Raw genomic sequence first — 17170 nt, 5'->3', positions numbered from 1 at the left:
AGAAATGCCTGCATACTCATGGCCTTAGAGTAGGTTCATGCTGGAGAAATTTTAGGCATAGGCATCTGCAATTTTCCAGAGTAAAAACCCATTAGATTGAATCCATTTAAATAAAAAAGCTTGACAAGTTACAGGTGCACCTTCTATAAACTGAACAGCAATTTAAGTCATCAGATCACACTTTCCACCTGAAATGGCGCAGTAACTGCCGGGTGCTCCAGTTACGCAAGGAATATTGGTTAAAATAATGAACAAGACAAAACAAAACAAAACAAAAAACACCATCTCGACACACACTTAAAGCCCATTGGGGCATATGTAATTTTTGGCGTTATATGTAAAAGTAGTGCGACGTGCGCAGTATTACCGTCTTTACGGTAATAGTGCACGTAAATACTGTTATTACGCTCCCTGAGCTGCGAGCTGAAATCCGGCTTAGAATTACCGTAGTAACGGTAACATATTTAACACCGCAGGAAACGGCAACAGTTGAATATGCCCAATTGAGTTTATTTATGTGAAAGTTTACATGAATGGGGTTAAGGCATGTCGATTTAGGCAATTTATACTGAATGGCCCATTATTACTTTGGTCATCAGCATATTTTTCTAACCTACATTAGGCAATGACACTTATGTGAAAAGCTGGACCACAGTTTGAATAAAGACCTGACTCGGTGTGTAGGAATTTACTGTAGCTTTTACTGTACGATGACAACGTGAACGACACTTCATTCTACTTCTGAGAACATAGAACTGCCCAGAGTGAGTAACACGCAAATATGTGATTACTTGAAATCATGACAGTTTCTGTTAAATTGAACAGAGGAAAAAAGTCTGTTACACTTATAGCTTAACATTTTGAATAAGACAGACAATAGACTTCCCCTGGCAGAACTACTTTCATAAACCACTTTTTCTACTTGCACAAGGTTTTCAAAGCAATGTTCAAAATGAGGGGGTTGAAAACAAAAAGTTACAATATATATATCTATATCTAACTATATCTCTTTCAGCCCCCTCATTTAGAATGCAGCTTTGCAAGTCTTGTTGCGAGTATAAAAAGTGGCTTGTGAAAGTATTCTGTGAGGGAAAGTCTACTGCTTATGCGTAAATATATATATATATATATATATATATATATATATATATATATATATATATATATATATATATATTACACATACACACACACACACACACACACACACACATCTAAAAAAAACAGTGGTAGAAACTGGACAAGGAAGATCATCTACCAGAAGTATAAAACAGTATATAATCACAATTCTATAAAGACGGTCACTTTATTTTGATCAGGAACGACTGAGCCCAGATTCAGGTCTCTCCAATGAGCTGTGCTTGTAAATACTGCAAGTTCAACATGGAAGAGATCCATCTCCTGATATATTTTTACAGCATTTATTCAGGATCACTGACCTAGTCTAGAACTGGCGTATGGATGCACAATGGCTTTCTTTGGAAACTGAATAGTTGTCAGCTTGTCTAAGCTTTGCACGCTCTTATAGCATCAATAAACCGGATATTCATTTATGTCACAAGCAAGTGCTCACAGTGACAGCAATACTGCAACCGATGCCATCCGACTGTATCTATTTTGAGAGCGCCTTTTTTTTTTTTTTTTTTTTAAGATCCATATATAAAAAGGTCTTCATTAAAATGCCATTGTAAACATGCAAGCTGTTATTCTAGTCAATTCATATTGCATGCTTCATCACTCAACATTAATACAGGTTACACATAGCCATTAAAATGTTCAGTTCTTGTACTGTACCTTTAATTGCTGGGTATCGAAAAGTACAAAATGTTACAAAGAAACATACCACACCTCAAAACGTGTGGAAAGCCTGCTCTTCCAACCCACACCCAGCATCAACTCATTCTGTGATGAATAACTTTCAGGGATGACCAATAGGCTGCTGTGTTTAACTAGTACAGTGTGTTCTTGTACAGCTCCCTGCTCCCTAATAGTACTTGCTGGATGTTTTGTGCACATTATCTCTGATGTGACTGTACAGCAGAGGTGTCATCTAGATTTGGAAACAGGTTCATTCTCCACGGGTGGGAGAAATAAAAAGAGAACCTAAAGAGCCAAAACAAAACCCAAACAAACAGAAATTGAACATGGATCTTTTTGCATATACTGGTATATTTAGAACAGTGTACTGAAGGGAAAAAAAAATAAAAATAATAATTTTCAGACAAATACTCTTAAAATGAGACATATTTAAAGACATTTACAAGGCAAACGGACAGATTCAACAACGGGAAAAAGCCCTAATGTGGCAAAAAAATGGTATTAGGCGATGGGGACCTATATCACTTTGCTCTATACAGGAAAGGGCTTTCGCTGGACATGTTTCCCATGCCTTTTATCATGGAGGTCACTGGTTCTGCTTCAATACCTCTTTGATTATTGTCATCTTAAGATGGCAAAAACAGATCAATACCATTAAAAGAGGGATGTATTTTTTTATTTATTTATTTTTATAAAAAAAATAAAAAAAAATGTACGAGAATATGTTGCTTTTAGAAGTTTTATATGTGCTACTTTGCACTTCATGTTGCTTGGGGTACAGGAAATTAGACTTGACTTTGCATTACTCACTTATAGATTTTGCATGAACTAATGCATGGAGCACAGTGGTATGACATGACTGTAAGCAGATGCAATACACTAGTCTTCTACTTAATTAGTATATGCAGCAATGCTCTCTGTGACCAGTGTTACCACCTTTCCAAAACAGTCAATTCAAGCAATCTGTTTTTTTGAAGCAAACAAGTTAGTTATTAAATGCAGTTTATTAAGGAAAAATAACACCTGTGTGCACAGAAGACAAAAGAATTGATGTGGACCTGTTCCAATCAGAATCAGTCTTGTTATGAATACACAGACATTGAGGCACATGAAAATGCAACACATCTGAAGGGATCTGGAACACAGACACATGCATGCACAAGTACATATGGAATACTTGCTCACTTTCTCTGAGTGTTCGGGAGACTCAAGAATTCCAGGTAGGTTACACGGACTCCCAGGACAGCTGGCCATTCTCCCGCATTGTGCCCACTTCCTGGTGAAGTGGGAAGGATTTCATTTTGGCCCAACCCCCGCAACAAAATGACACTATCCCATCATTATTTGCCGCCCCCTCTGCCCTAAAACTTCACCTCCCCTCCAGAACCTCTGGTGGGAATAGTAAAATTTTGGCAAGTATGGCTTATGATTTAAGAACTATTCTGCCCAAGCAGAGTAATTATACTGCAAGCTACATTCATAGAAACAGATCTGAAACATTTTTGTATCTGATCGAGTAAGGTTGACAATTTGCATTGTAGGACCCCATAGCAAAATTTGGGGGAGTGGCCAGAGATTGTGATCCACCCCATTGGAGGCCCACGTTGTGCTGTTCTGAGTATGCGCAGGTCTGATGCCTGCACAGTGACACCACAGTTTGGGCTTCACTGTGCATTATCTTTCTCCCACAAATACACAGAAGAGCAGTGCAGGGAACTCGGGGAGGGTGACTTTGCATAGCCAGACTCTCACCTCTGGGATCTGTAGCGATTGCACCCCATGTAGCGGTGGTAGAGTCACCCCTGTTAATACTGCTTTTCTCTTCCTTAACAAGCCTACGGTGCAGCTCACAGAACCAAACAGGTAGCAAACTACAGATGGAGCAGATCTTATTGTAGCACATAGAGGACCATAGCAGAGTTTTGTTTTTACTATTAACTCAAATGTTCCAAGCTAAGCACAACCAGATATCTATCACAAGATAGACCAGATACCTCCAGTTAATCTGTAGTCATGGTGCACTGTTCATTGCAGTCACATACATCTGTACAATCATGATTTCGTAGCATATAAAGTTGAACATATAAGACTTACATACCATTATGTATTTCATGAGTTTTGCAGCACTTCCCAATTGTTGACACATTGCTTATTTTCCCTACCATTCACCTTTTAATCACACTACTACATTAACAAGATTAGTTGGGGAGAACAATATTTAACCATTCACATCCGTCGCTGCGACAGCGAAGCTTACAATTAATATTCCCTACTCTACGGGCAAAAACACTACGGATAATTCTGTCCAATGCCAATTAACCTATCAGTTGGTCTTTGAAGTGCAAGAAGAACATACAAACTCCACACAGATAGGGTCATGGCTGGAATTGAACCTATGTGGCAGCAATGTTAACCACTGTATAAAAAAAAAATAAAAAATTATATTATATATTAAGGAGCCAAATTCCCCTTTAAGTGACTTGTAACTAGAGAGGTATAATATATGGACTTATCAGCGATTCAAACAAAATACACACAGGAAATTTAATTTCTATAGAACGCAAGAATTCTTTTTTAAAAAAAAAAAAAGTATATTCTATGGGGTACACTGAAACCAGGTTTATTTCTATATGCTCAGAATGGCCTTACCTGTGATGTTCAACGGAGTCACTGTCTGGAAGGTTTGCACCACACACACTGCAGCGATCAATGATGTTTCGGCCTTCATTCTTCATCCCAGCCGCAATTTCGCCTAGTTTGCTGAACAACTCTCTCTGAATGAAGCCTTGGGGTAGAAGTCCTCCATAAGCACTGAAGTCCATTGACACTGCCAGGGCTGGTTGCATGTGAAGAGCAGATGCCATGGATGTTGGTACACTAATCATTGATTCACCCTTATGGTTTGGGAGGACGGAGTAGACACTAAGATGTTTCTCTGCATGAGAGATCGCGTGCTCTGGGCCAAGGTTGAAACCTTGGCCTAACTCAAAAGGCTGATCGGGAGCATTCTCATCACGGCCAACAGTGAGATCTCGAGCACTTGTGATGACACTACTGCGGGTCGGGGTTCCTGGGCTATCCTTGCTTTTATCATCTAATTTGTCCCCACCAGGTGCACTGGATTCTGCAGTGGGGCTGTCTTGATTAGAGACCTCATCAACAAGCATTACCTCTGTTTTCACCTCCGAGAGACTTTGAAGCCTGGTACTGGAGTGCAAGTCTAGCGCCTTTTGTTGCAGTGCTCCTTGAAGCAATGACTGGCCAATTGTCATTAAGCTATCCACAGCAGTCTTGGTTGGGCTCATGCCTGAAAGCCCATAGGATGTTGACACAGATGGACTTTGATCCACTAGACTTTGATTACCCATACTGGCATAACCACTCTCTTCATTGGAATGCTTTGTGTTTAACATATTTTTTATGAATCTTGACTTTCTATCTTCCTCATCATCCATGGACCTCTCACCTGTACAAAGTTCTCCATCATTTTCCTCTGAAGCTTGTATGGTTTCTAAGATCTTCAGACACTGCTCTTCTAAATACTCAATTTCTAAAATCTCTGCTGCATACAGGAGGTCATCCAAATCTTCCACCTTAGCCTGCAGAGTGGCAGTGTAAGCGTACTCCAAGATCTGTTGAAAAGTCTTTGGCGACAGAAAATCCAAGGTGTAATGCTGGCTGCTACGGTGAAAGAGTATTTCAAACATCTTACTAGTACAAGCCAGTACTGTCCTATGGGCATGAAACTCTTGAGTATCTACCATGATCACAACATCACAGAGCGTCCCTGCCAGCCTCATTTGGTTGGCTTTTAGGAGAAGTCCTGTGGGGTGATTGGGGTTTTGCAACTGTATCACACCCATATTAGTAAAATCCATAATTCTCCTGGGGTCTAGTCATTAGCCTGTTTGTCGCTTTTTATGGTGGGCCAATCGCTGGAACCAATTAACCTATGGATAAAGTAAAAATAGAACAGTTTTGTTAAAGTAGATTCATATTGAAATAATGAACTCCGATTAATAAATACAGTACAAAAGTATGACATTCAATAAGCAGTATAAAGCCATCAATCTAAATGCACAGTTTGGACAAATAAGCAAGACTAAATTGCCAATATGGGATAATAAATATTATTCTGGACTCTTCCTCTGTGCCATAATACAGCAGAAAGAATTAGAAACAAGAATATATTTATCGCATCGATAATGCAATAAATATATTCTTGTTCCCAATTCTTTCTGCTGTATTATGGCACAGATGTCTGGCCTTTGATGATAGGCAACAGGCGGCCCTAGGGCCACCTTTGTTCCGCAGAGCCTTCACAAAAGCCTCCAGCGCCTTCCAGTTTATGTTCCCACTGACTCACCGGCGGCCCCTGCTAAAACGGGGCCGCCGGTGAAGCTCAGCGATTAAAACCAAGCATGAGATTTCCACATCACATGAACTCGTTCGCACTACGCAGGGAGATCACATGACAAGGATGGAGCAAGGTCAGCACCACATCACCCCCCGCCTTCCTATGCAGGAGGGCGCTATGACTGTTTACGGATTACTTAAGGGGGTGTTGGTTAGGGGTGAATGGTGGAATGTGGTGTAAAAATGGGCAAATAGGAGGGTGTCAAAATAATCAAGTGAATTATTGGAGATGTGAAGGTAATTTTGGGGCTTAATTACATTTTAGAAAAAAAATATATATATTTTAGGTGGGCTGCGAGATATGCAGAAAGGAGAGTGAGAAAGGAAGACATAAAGGACCAGAGTAAGAGAGGAGATGTGTGTGTGTTTAAGTGTATGGGTTTAAATTCTTGCTGGTATAGTTTTAACTCTTGAAGAATAGAGGGACACACGTTAAATAGGTCCTTTACCTAAATACATTGGAGGCAACCATTTGCAGGTTGAACAAATATTCACAAGAATGTAAACTATTAGAACAGTGATATGATGGCATCATAGAAGTACTGATGCAATTTGTACATGATGGATTGCTAATGAATTCATGTACTCAAGCATATTAGTTCACCCTAAAAATGGCTGACCCCAATGTGTGTAGACAATAGATACGCTCAACACTGACCATGAATGCATTTGAAATTTTCTACAATCCCCCAAAAATTAAAGAATATTCCAAGTAGGTACTGACAATTCACAGTTTGTAGCTGTTCCCCATTAAAGGTTCTGTATCGCCTCTACAGAAATTCCATTGTTTCCTGTTAAACTATTTGTATTGGATAACACACTGTTATACTTGAACAATTAAGACCATGAATATATTCAAGTTATATTGGGAGAGAATATTTTAAGGGAACAGGATAGAAGTAGAGCTGCTAAAATTGACCACATGGTTCTTTCATTTCAAGACTATAAAGTCTGTGCAGTACATATATTTTAGGTAGATATTTCTTTCCAAGGCAGGCATTTGCTTATATGGGACCGCTAGTTAAGCTTTGCTAAGTGTGACCTTATAGTCAGTGTCACATGATGAAGTTTGAAGTACAACAGACATAAAATCCGTTGAAGGACAGGGGTCAGAGTATTTTAGTAGATGCAACAGATTCAGAGGAAGAAAATGTTAGTAAGTGAAGTTCCACAGGGATTTCTGCTGGGAGCAATGATGTGAAACGTCTTCATTAGCGACATAACAAATGATTGAGAAGCTATGTCTTTTTTATGCACATGACAAAGATCTTGACATTATAGAGAAGGATACCAAAACGTCAGTAGCAAAATACACTGAATCTTTGAGTTAAATCAGATGCACTAAGCGCAATTAAGAAATAGGCAAGAATAGAGTCACTTTACTTTGGGTAGAATAATGCATTCTAGGTCAACTAAAAAAAAAAAAAAAAAAAAAATAGGCAAAGAAGAATTTGACCACATTACACAAGGTGAAGCTGGGCAATAAAACAAACCCAATTAGTTAGGTAAAGGGTAAAAGGTAGGTCTCCAAAAACGGCATTGATAAAATGCTGTATGGTACAAATAGAACATAAAAAAACAGGACATAACGTAATACTTTATAGTCCAATTGCTAGCCAGTGCATCGCTACAAACCTCTACCCCGTCACCTAAACGCAGGGGGTGGACAAATAATGTAACCGTGGTATCAGTCAATAGGGTGAGCATATCCATTTATTGGGATTATTGCCAAATGATACAATATGATCACTGTGACTCTTGAGTAGACTTCAAATAAAGAGTTGGTTGAGAAATAAAATGATAACCGTCCTATACTTCCAGAAAAGGGCTCACAATTATGCGGTTTCTATACAACCAATCCACTGCAAAAGGTTTAAAAATTGACTACCATACTCTGAACCTATGTTTTTTCCTGCTTTTTGGAGCAATACATTTATTATTACGCACATTATGCTATTAAAATCTGTCGGCGTGAAAAATCTACCCAGAATTTCTCCATTGCCATTTGCTACAGAGGCAATAAAACAAAGACTTATTTAAACAGATCTATAGAAAAATATGTCTAAAAAAATGGAATTGCAAACGCTTCCTTCATTAGATCAAGTTGTTTACAGTTACATGCAAACTATTTCCATACAGACGGTGTTCAGAAATAAATGATCCAGCGTTAGACATACAGGGCAAGGGATTTGCTTATAAATTTAAGGTAAAACATTATTACCACTAAAAAAAGTGTTTGTTTGTTTTTTCCCCCTGAACACACAATTTCAAGAGATAAACACAACAATATTTTGTTACCAAAGTTATAAACAGCATAGAAGCAACTTTCACTTTTGTTAAGTTTCCACATATACAATCCTGATTTGTTCAATATATTAGCCTACCCGATAAAAGTTAAAAAGATATAGAAACATATACCGGAGGTTTCTCTCTTCTGTCTGCTGAACACTATATAGTTTGAAGGTAGCCATAAACAGGCACAAAACCATAAGGGTAGTTATTTATTTTTGTACCCAATTCTCGCTCACATAAACCAGCAACAGCCATAAACACAGGTTTGCTTTACGGAGTAACAAAGGAACATGCAGTCTGCAAAGATGCTTTATTGCACTTGTCAGACTTAGAATAATAGTGAGAATTGAGGTTTGTGTAACAAAAGTACAAAGCGTAAAGCCTTAACATTAAGTCCATTGTTGCAACTGCACCTCAGTAAAAGGGTTAACCTCCCATGTGCATTATATTATTATACTGAGTAGCTACTAAACTTGCAACACTGCAATACAACGTATTTCCTCTACTTTTAATGCAGATCCAACACTTTAAAATGACATTTAACATATCACACACCGTTCACGTTAATGGCATGTTAAAAGATAAATTTAAAATTTGCTACATCTGGATGCTACAGACATAAATAGTGGGGCTCGCCATGTTAGACTGCACATTAGCTGGTGATTATAACCAAACATGTAGTGTATACAAGAAAATATTTAAAGCATTAAGTGTTGTTGGGTATTGGAGACACCGGAGAGAAGACATTATATATATTACACACACACACACACACACACACACACATACATACTGTTAATACTTTAAAAGGACAATGTCCTTATCAAAACAAAATTAAGTATGAATATACACATCTTGCATTGCTAATCAATATGTTGATTCAGTAACGGATTTTCAGAATAATCCATATTCTACCAATTCCACTTATCTGGGTGAAAAGTATTTCAGGATTTAGGGTGTTCTATAGCTCAGAGTTTTGTCAGCTAATTTGATATTGCAGCACTGCATAAAGTTTATTCAAAACATCCAGTGACTAATTATTAAGAGCTATCCTACTTTAAGAACAGTTTTCATTTTTAAAAGGGTAATGTCCCTTTAATTGGCATTACTTGCTTTTAAATGATTTCCAATGTATTTCAGGGCCTCCCCATGGTAGCCAGAGACAATTAGGGACATCAATTAAACTGAACTGTAATAAAGGCTCTATGAAGACACATCTATATTGGACGTGCAAAGGGAATTTTTAATTGCCCATGCCACTGCGCAAATGGGATTAGAACTTCATTAACAAGGGGCTCCAATATTCATAAAAGTTAATAGTCACTTGCGACACTGGTGCTCGTCCTATTCTAGTTCAGGCCAAGCACACGGTGCAAGTTGGCCAACTTTTCATAAAAATTGGCAAATGAATTTCATAAGATATTTCCAGTTATTGGCCATTGATTTTCATTAACAGCTACTTTGCACTTTTAAAAAAAAAATAAAAAAATAATAGTGTACCAGCATTTTAAGTCGAGTGGTCCAAAGTTATGTCAATCTTAGAAGTATACACATTCTGACTGAAGACCCCAAAAGAATTAAATGATCAGGAAACATCATCTTGTCAAGATTATATTAACGGACAAAAAACAAAACAATTATGGGCTCTGGGGAGAAAGGCAACAAAAACAAAAGAACTTTACAATTAAATTCATTTTAGACTGCAGATACTAAAATCAATACCAATTTGCATTGCAGAATACAACTACTTTTAATTTCAATAGCTTAAAAATTGCACTTAAAGACCTACATCATATATGTCAATCAAATCTGGACTGGGTCAGCTTGTCAGTTTCTGATTTACTTTGAGCAGTACCCACTATGGAATTCACCTGCTGCACTTAGGTGGTGTGTTGGACTGGTGCTTAATGAAGTACCAAACAGAAACAAAAAGAAAAATACATCTTGGTGGGTGGGGGAGAAAATGACATTACAGCCAGTCCAGTTATGCAAAATCAGGTTACATGTCAGACACAAAAGACTTGTGGCCAGAATATCCAATAAAAATAACAAGCAATACCCCTTATATTTGTATACTTCATATCTCCAGTTCACAGATTTATTCACTACATCAACTTCAAGTTAGCCCACTTCTCTAATTAAACCAATATTACCCACAGGTTAGTAGGCATAACTGAAGAATACAAAACATAAATATACAACTGTGGGGGGCAGCAGGATGATAAGCACATAGTGATCAATAAGTACATGACACAAAATGCATCGATAATGGAAAGAAAACACAAATAAGTCAAGATAAAAGGGTTAAGAAAACAGATCCCCACAATAGCGGCTAGTCCTATTGTGTGGGCAAAAGCAGGAATGTTTTTGTCTGTTGCGAAGTAGAAGCCAGTTATACAGTGTGAGGGTCACAGGGATAAAGAGAGACCTGTAACAAAGCCCCAAATAAACCTTTAGCTCTTCTGTGATGTCACCCAGACAAAAAAAAAAAAAAAAAAGCTAATATTTTCCCTGGCACTTTAAAATACCTTGACACAGCTTTAAAAGTAAACACCTGCATTGCTTATCAATCAGTGTATAAGATAATACAGGGTAATTGATTACTGATTGTAGAAGAGCTGTCTACAAAAAGAGCTTTACACAGTAATGGGAAAAAAAAAAGAAAAAAAAAGTGTTACACGTAATTTATGAAGTGTTAAAATATGGGCTACAGTTCATTTCTATCCATAAAAGAATTCTATTTCTGCTGCCGTGTATAGATGTGTAAGCATTTTAGAGAAGAAACTGTTAGGTCCCTGGTAAAAAAAAAAAAAAAAATACACACATTTCAGAGAATAGCAGGGAAAGAAGACAATTACGGTATGAAGTTGCAATGTAGTGCTTAGTCACTGGGTGACTGCAAATATTATTTAATGGATTGCTAAAACCATTATTGATTACACCTTGCAAAAGGTATAGAGGGTAGAGGGGGACAAGTCTCTTTGCAGAAAAGCACATTTCATCTTATTCACTTGGTACAGTTTGTTTTTCTTTTACCAAGGCAGGGGGGGCTGGGGGAGACAACCATTGACAGAGCTTCTTTTGATGACTTGGAAGGGTTAATTAGTCAACTATTAAAAACCCTTTATCAGTTGTGTATTGCCTAGACTTAGCTCCCTTTAAACCCCAAGTAGAACTAGTTTGGGAAAATCATACATGTTGAATCCACACAAACAAAAAAAATAATCAATACTAGTGGTCAGCATTCAAATGACAAACATTAGATCACAAGGGGGTTAACCCTTTTAATCACAACAGATGCTAGAAAAGGGGGCAATTCAGGATATAAATAACTTACATGGTATTAAAAATAAGTCAAGGGAGGACATGTTAAACAAAAAAAAAAAAAAAGTAAATCATATACTGCCATAGAATAGGTTGTTTTGTTATTTTTAATTCACACACACACCAGACGCTTATAATGTGTTTTCAGATCTGTCTGGCTACCACATGAAATGAATATTTGAATATTAAGTGCTCTACAGCATCCAATGCTAAATCTATGCTGCTACTGCTGGTCAAGTTGTACAAATACACACAGCATACAAAATAAGTAGAGAAAGAAAAAAAAAAAAAAACAACAATACAGATTTTATGATAGGGACATGCATTTAGCTTGGGAAATAGAAATGCAAGGGGAATTAAAACACTAAATAATCATAAAAATAAATCAATTGACTAATACAGTGGAATTGGCCATGCTACTTGCATATAAAACCCTTTTAAAAAGTGTTAATATATGCAATAAGCAGGAACAAAGGCTAAAATGAATCACCAGACAATAATAGCCTAAAATTCAACAGATGAATACACAGAGAGGGAGGGAATGCACTATATTGATGGTACAATCTAATACACATCAGGCACAATTTTCCATTCCACTTGTGAAAGGCAGACAATCATTAAAGTGCAATAGGTCACAATTACCTATTTTAGCCCCCTGCTTTAAAAAGAAAAGAAAAAAAGCGACATATTTTCCAGTTCCTCTAGTGTTATATTCAGCAGACATAAACAAGTCATAATTACGTGTGCCATATTTCACTGTCCCCAATCTCACACCACTAGCAAGGAGAGAACTAAGCGGCAGAAAGAATACAAATAGCAATCTACTGTCTGACTACAATGCACAGTAATAATACATATTACGTCTTACACAGCCCAGGCTGCTGCTTCAATGCAAAAATATACATCTCATGTATCAGTTTTAAGCTCTGAACAATGATCATCTCACATAGAGAACAGCATTTAAAAGTCATAACTAACCAAACATGCCACACTCACCTGCATAATTCACCTAAAATATTGTGAATATTATGCCCAAATTGCCCAGTGCATGCTAACAATGCGAGTATTGTCTTGTAGGAATCATAATAAAGCTTGCTAATAGATTCCAGTATTAAGTTTACCAGTAAAGCAACGGTTTACAATCTTATATCTCGACCAAAAGTGCATTTGGGAACGGAATGAGATTCCACTGCTGGGTAGTCGGTCTTTTAAATACAAATATGTGTATGACAACACATTATATAGGGAGGAAATAACTTGATAGTAAAGTATCTGCGCAAGGTAACACAAAGATGAATGCAACATGTACACAGGCAATAGGGAATGTTAACTTTCTGTCATGTAAAAAAAAACCATCCACATGAATGTTATAACGTTGCAAAGCTGTCATGCATTAAAATTGAGCAGTGTTAAAATAGTATAATAATATTTTGTGGCTGTTGTGAAAGTGAATGGTGACAATAAGCGGAGCTGGGAATATTGCACTCTCCATCCTTCTGCATCTCACACAAAAGCCAATCACAGTCTCCTCTGCTTATCTATAGCAGATCCACCAAAATCTGAAGTTCGGGGTGATTCTTGCAAAGATTACTTTTCTTTAAAGAGACAAGTCATTAGATACACTCACCTCTGATGGGGCTGTGTTTTCCCCGTCTCTCTCAGCAGACATGTATGTGAGTGAAGATGTGCTGTTAAAGCAGCAGCCTAATCCAACAGTTCACAGTGCCCGCTCTCATGCTCACTAACTCCTCTCTCCTTTAAGGTTAGCAAATCAACACAGTGGTGACGTAAGGCCGGCCCCTGGAGCACATGCCTCTCCCCCCATGCTGGATCGGCCATATTTACTGCTGGCAGGAGAGATGGTGTCTCGTTCCGTTCGATTTGGATGGTTACTCCTGCTGAGAAGATGACTGGGAAGAGGCAAATGAGTCTCATTATGCATGACATGACAGGGAGTGTTTTGACACTGGATGGAGTGTTGTTCGCTGATACAGAGTCTTCTCCTGGTTAGTGGCTTTACTTAGTCCTGTCATCTAGGACGGACACATCATGTATTCACTTGCATTTTAATATTGTCATGTTGCTTCAGAGGTAGGCAATCTGCATCTCTCCAGCTATTGTGGATTTAGGAGTCCCAGCATGCTAGGACTTGTAGCTTTACAATAGTTGAGAGCCACAGGTTGCTTACCTTTTGACTATAACATAGACTGGTTGTACTGGAGCTTGTACTTCCACAACAGCTGGTGATTAGGTGAAAGCCGGAACGCCGGAATGAGCAAGTTTACTACAGTGCCCTCTGCTGCTTGGTGTCTTGAGTGAAGCTTGTGGTGTCTTGAGTGAAGCTGTATAGAGCATTGTGTTCTGCTACACCGGTATGTTCTCTGTAATATGTGGAACAACTGCTACACATATTATATTATATTGTATTGTGTGTACATATTTCTGCAATATCAAAGCTATATATTCTAGTTATCTGTTCTGTCTGAATGCATGTCGGAATTGAGCGCTGCCGGAATGGAGCTCCAAGGACCTTAACCATCCATTTCGGCTACCAGAATGGATGTCTCAAAATCTTAGCCATTCATTCCAGGTGCTAGAATTGGATGCCTGAGTACCTTAGTCATCCATCCCGGCTACCAGAATTCTGCTCTAAGTGTCTTAGACAACTATTCCAAGTGCCGGAATGGGGCTTAGAGTACCCTAACCATCCATTCCGTCACCCGGAATGGAGCTCTGAGTACCTTAACCATTCATTCCAGGTGCCAGAATGGATGTCTGAGTACCTTCGCCATCCATTCTGGGTGCTGGAATAAGGTTTTGTTTATATTAATCATCCATTTCGGCAGGCGTAATGGATGGGTATGGTACTGGCAGACCCATTCCGGCACCCAGAATGGATGGGTAAGGTACTGACAGACCCATTCCGGCAGGCGTAATGGATGGGTAGGGTACTGGCAGACCCATTCCGGCACCCGGAATGAATGGGTAAGGTACTGGCAGACCCATTCCGGCACCCGGAATGGATGGGTAAGGTACTGGCAGACCCATTCCGGCACCCGGAATGGATGGGTAAGGTACTGGCAGACCCATTCCGGCACCCGGAATAGATGGGTAAGGTACTGGCAGACCCATTCCGGCACCCGGAATGAATGGGTAAGGTGCTCACAGCCTCATTCCGGCACCCGGAATGGATGGGTAAGGTACTGGCAGACCCATTCCGGCACCCGGAATGGATGGTTAAGGTACTGGCAGACCCATTCCGGCACCCGAAATGGATGCCTGAGTACCTTAGTCATCCATCCCGGCTACCAGATTTCGGCTCTAAGTGTCTTAGACAACTATTCCAAGTGCCGGAATGGGGCTTAGAGTACCTTAACCATTCATTCCAGGTGCCGGAATGGATGTCTGAGTACCTTAGCCATCCATTCTGGGTGCTGGAATAAGGTTTTGTTTATATTGATCATCCATTCCGGCACCCGGAATGGATGGGTAAGGTACTGGCAGACCCAGTCCGGCACCCAGAATGGATGGGTAAGGTACTGGCAGACCCAGTCCGGCACCCGGAATGGATGGGTAAGGTACTGGCAGACCCAGTCCGGCACCCGGAATGGATGGGTAAGGTACTGGCAGACCCAGTCCGGCACCCAGAATGGATGGGTAAGGTACTGGCAGACCCAGTCCGGCACCCGGAATGGATGGGTAAGGTACTGGCAGACCCAGTCCGGCACCCGGAATGAATGGGTAAGGTACTGGCAGACCCAGTCCGGCACCCGGAATGGATGGTTAAGGTACTGGCAGACCCATTCCGGCACCCGAAATGGATGGGTAAGGTGCTCACAGCCTCATTCCGGCAGCCGGAATGGATGGGTAAGGTACTGGCAGACCCATTCCGGCACCCGAAATGGATGAATAAGGTGCTCACAGCCTCATTCCGGCAGCCGGAATGGATGGGCAAGTTCCTCGTAGCTCAATTACAGTGGCGCTGCAGGGAGCCAAATCATTCCGGCATTCCGGTTTTCATCCACACCCCAACAGCTGGGGAGGAAGACACAGTTTGCCTTCCTCACGCAAGCTAGTGTAAAGCCCACGCTCTTGCAGTTCCAACATAGCTGGTTAAATAACATCTATTTTCACTTATGGTTAGTAGAGGGAATGACCTTGTTGGATCCAGGGAGAGAAGGTGCATAGGAGCCAGCTCTGTGAGTGTTTCAGCACCCCCATTATTTGTGTTGCCACAGACACTGTTCTATAAATGACATTTTTCACTCAGAAACAGGCTTGGTGGGTGTGAGAGGCATCCCCCCGCCAGTTGTTTTTTTTAAAAGTTGGCACCTATATCCATAAATGTCATTTTGATGCTGCTTATGCAGACTTTACACAAAAGTCCTCGAAATGATACAGCTTCTTCAACATTGCCCATTTTGCCTAGTACGAGATGTTCTGCTCAGAATTGTTCTTCTTTTCCTATTGGATTATCCTGGGTTTATATATATATTAACTGATGTTAAAAATACACCGTTGTCATTTGTTAATGTAGTTCCTGCATCAGGAAACCAAGTGGGAACATTAGTAGCATAATATTTTGTATGCTTAACTTGTGTGAGTTCACACAATAAGTATAGGTAGTGAGACTTATGACAGTATAAGAATTTTATTCACAATAGACAAGTATTTAAAATGGTGATATTGTGACTGTGGATACTTATGAATAGTGAAAGAGTATAGATGTAGGATAATCATGGATGGAACGATAGGGCTTGTGGTTAAATCAGCAATCCCTTGACAAAAAGAAGCGTGTGGCAGGCAATAAGAAAAAGTTTGGCAATTTGATTTGTTTCTTCAGAAAGAAAGCAAAAAAACATTCCATGTGGGATTGCTGCTTTGAGACAAACAATGCACTTACCCAGTATTATAGCAGTACAATTACTGTATCTCTAGTGAAGAGCAAGTGCAGACCCTCAAACATGACCCCTTCCACTGAGTATAAAATGCTCTGCTCCTAAATTTAACACCTCATTTTGTTTGCCATAGCTGAATGAATTAATTGATGAGACAGGTGTTGTTAAACATCCAATTAATGAATTCAGCATAGGTAACTGCAATAGTAAATTAAGCAGGGAATCTCTAAGCTGAGCACTTAGTGCCTTGTGGAAGAGGACACGTTGGAAGGTCTGCTAATCATTTATTTCATGGATAACCTGATTCAACCATTTTGGAAAAGCTGACAGTAGTAAGAAGTGCTTACTATATGGAAATGAGAAATATTTGGAGTACAGTAGAGAACTAACTTGATTAATATTTTATGTCACGCTGGTATTAA

The 17170-nt window shown here is 39.4% G+C and overlaps 1 protein-coding gene across 1 annotated transcript in view; it reads right to left on the bottom strand.

The window, feature by feature from the left end:
- Positions 1–13689, bottom strand: part of ZBTB16 (zinc finger and BTB domain containing 16) — a 127969-nt gene extending 114280 nt beyond the window's left edge. The window contains exons 1-2 of the mRNA XM_075191235.1: positions 13478–13689; positions 4468–5768 (exon numbers count right to left, since the gene is read on the bottom strand). Coding sequence (XP_075047336.1) covers positions 4468–5696 — 1229 coding nt within the window. The 5' untranslated portion in view covers positions 5697–5768; positions 13478–13689. The remainder of the gene's footprint in view (positions 1–4467; positions 5769–13477) is intronic.
- Positions 13690–17170: the final 3481 nt, after the last annotated feature.

The sequence above is a fragment of the Mixophyes fleayi genome, chromosome 11 (assembly GCF_038048845.1).
Source record: "Mixophyes fleayi isolate aMixFle1 chromosome 11, aMixFle1.hap1, whole genome shotgun sequence".
Taxonomy (NCBI): Eukaryota; Metazoa; Chordata; class Amphibia; order Anura; family Limnodynastidae; genus Mixophyes; species Mixophyes fleayi.
Note: the sequence above shows the minus strand (reverse complement) of the source record. Positions and strands in the feature narration are given on the sequence as shown.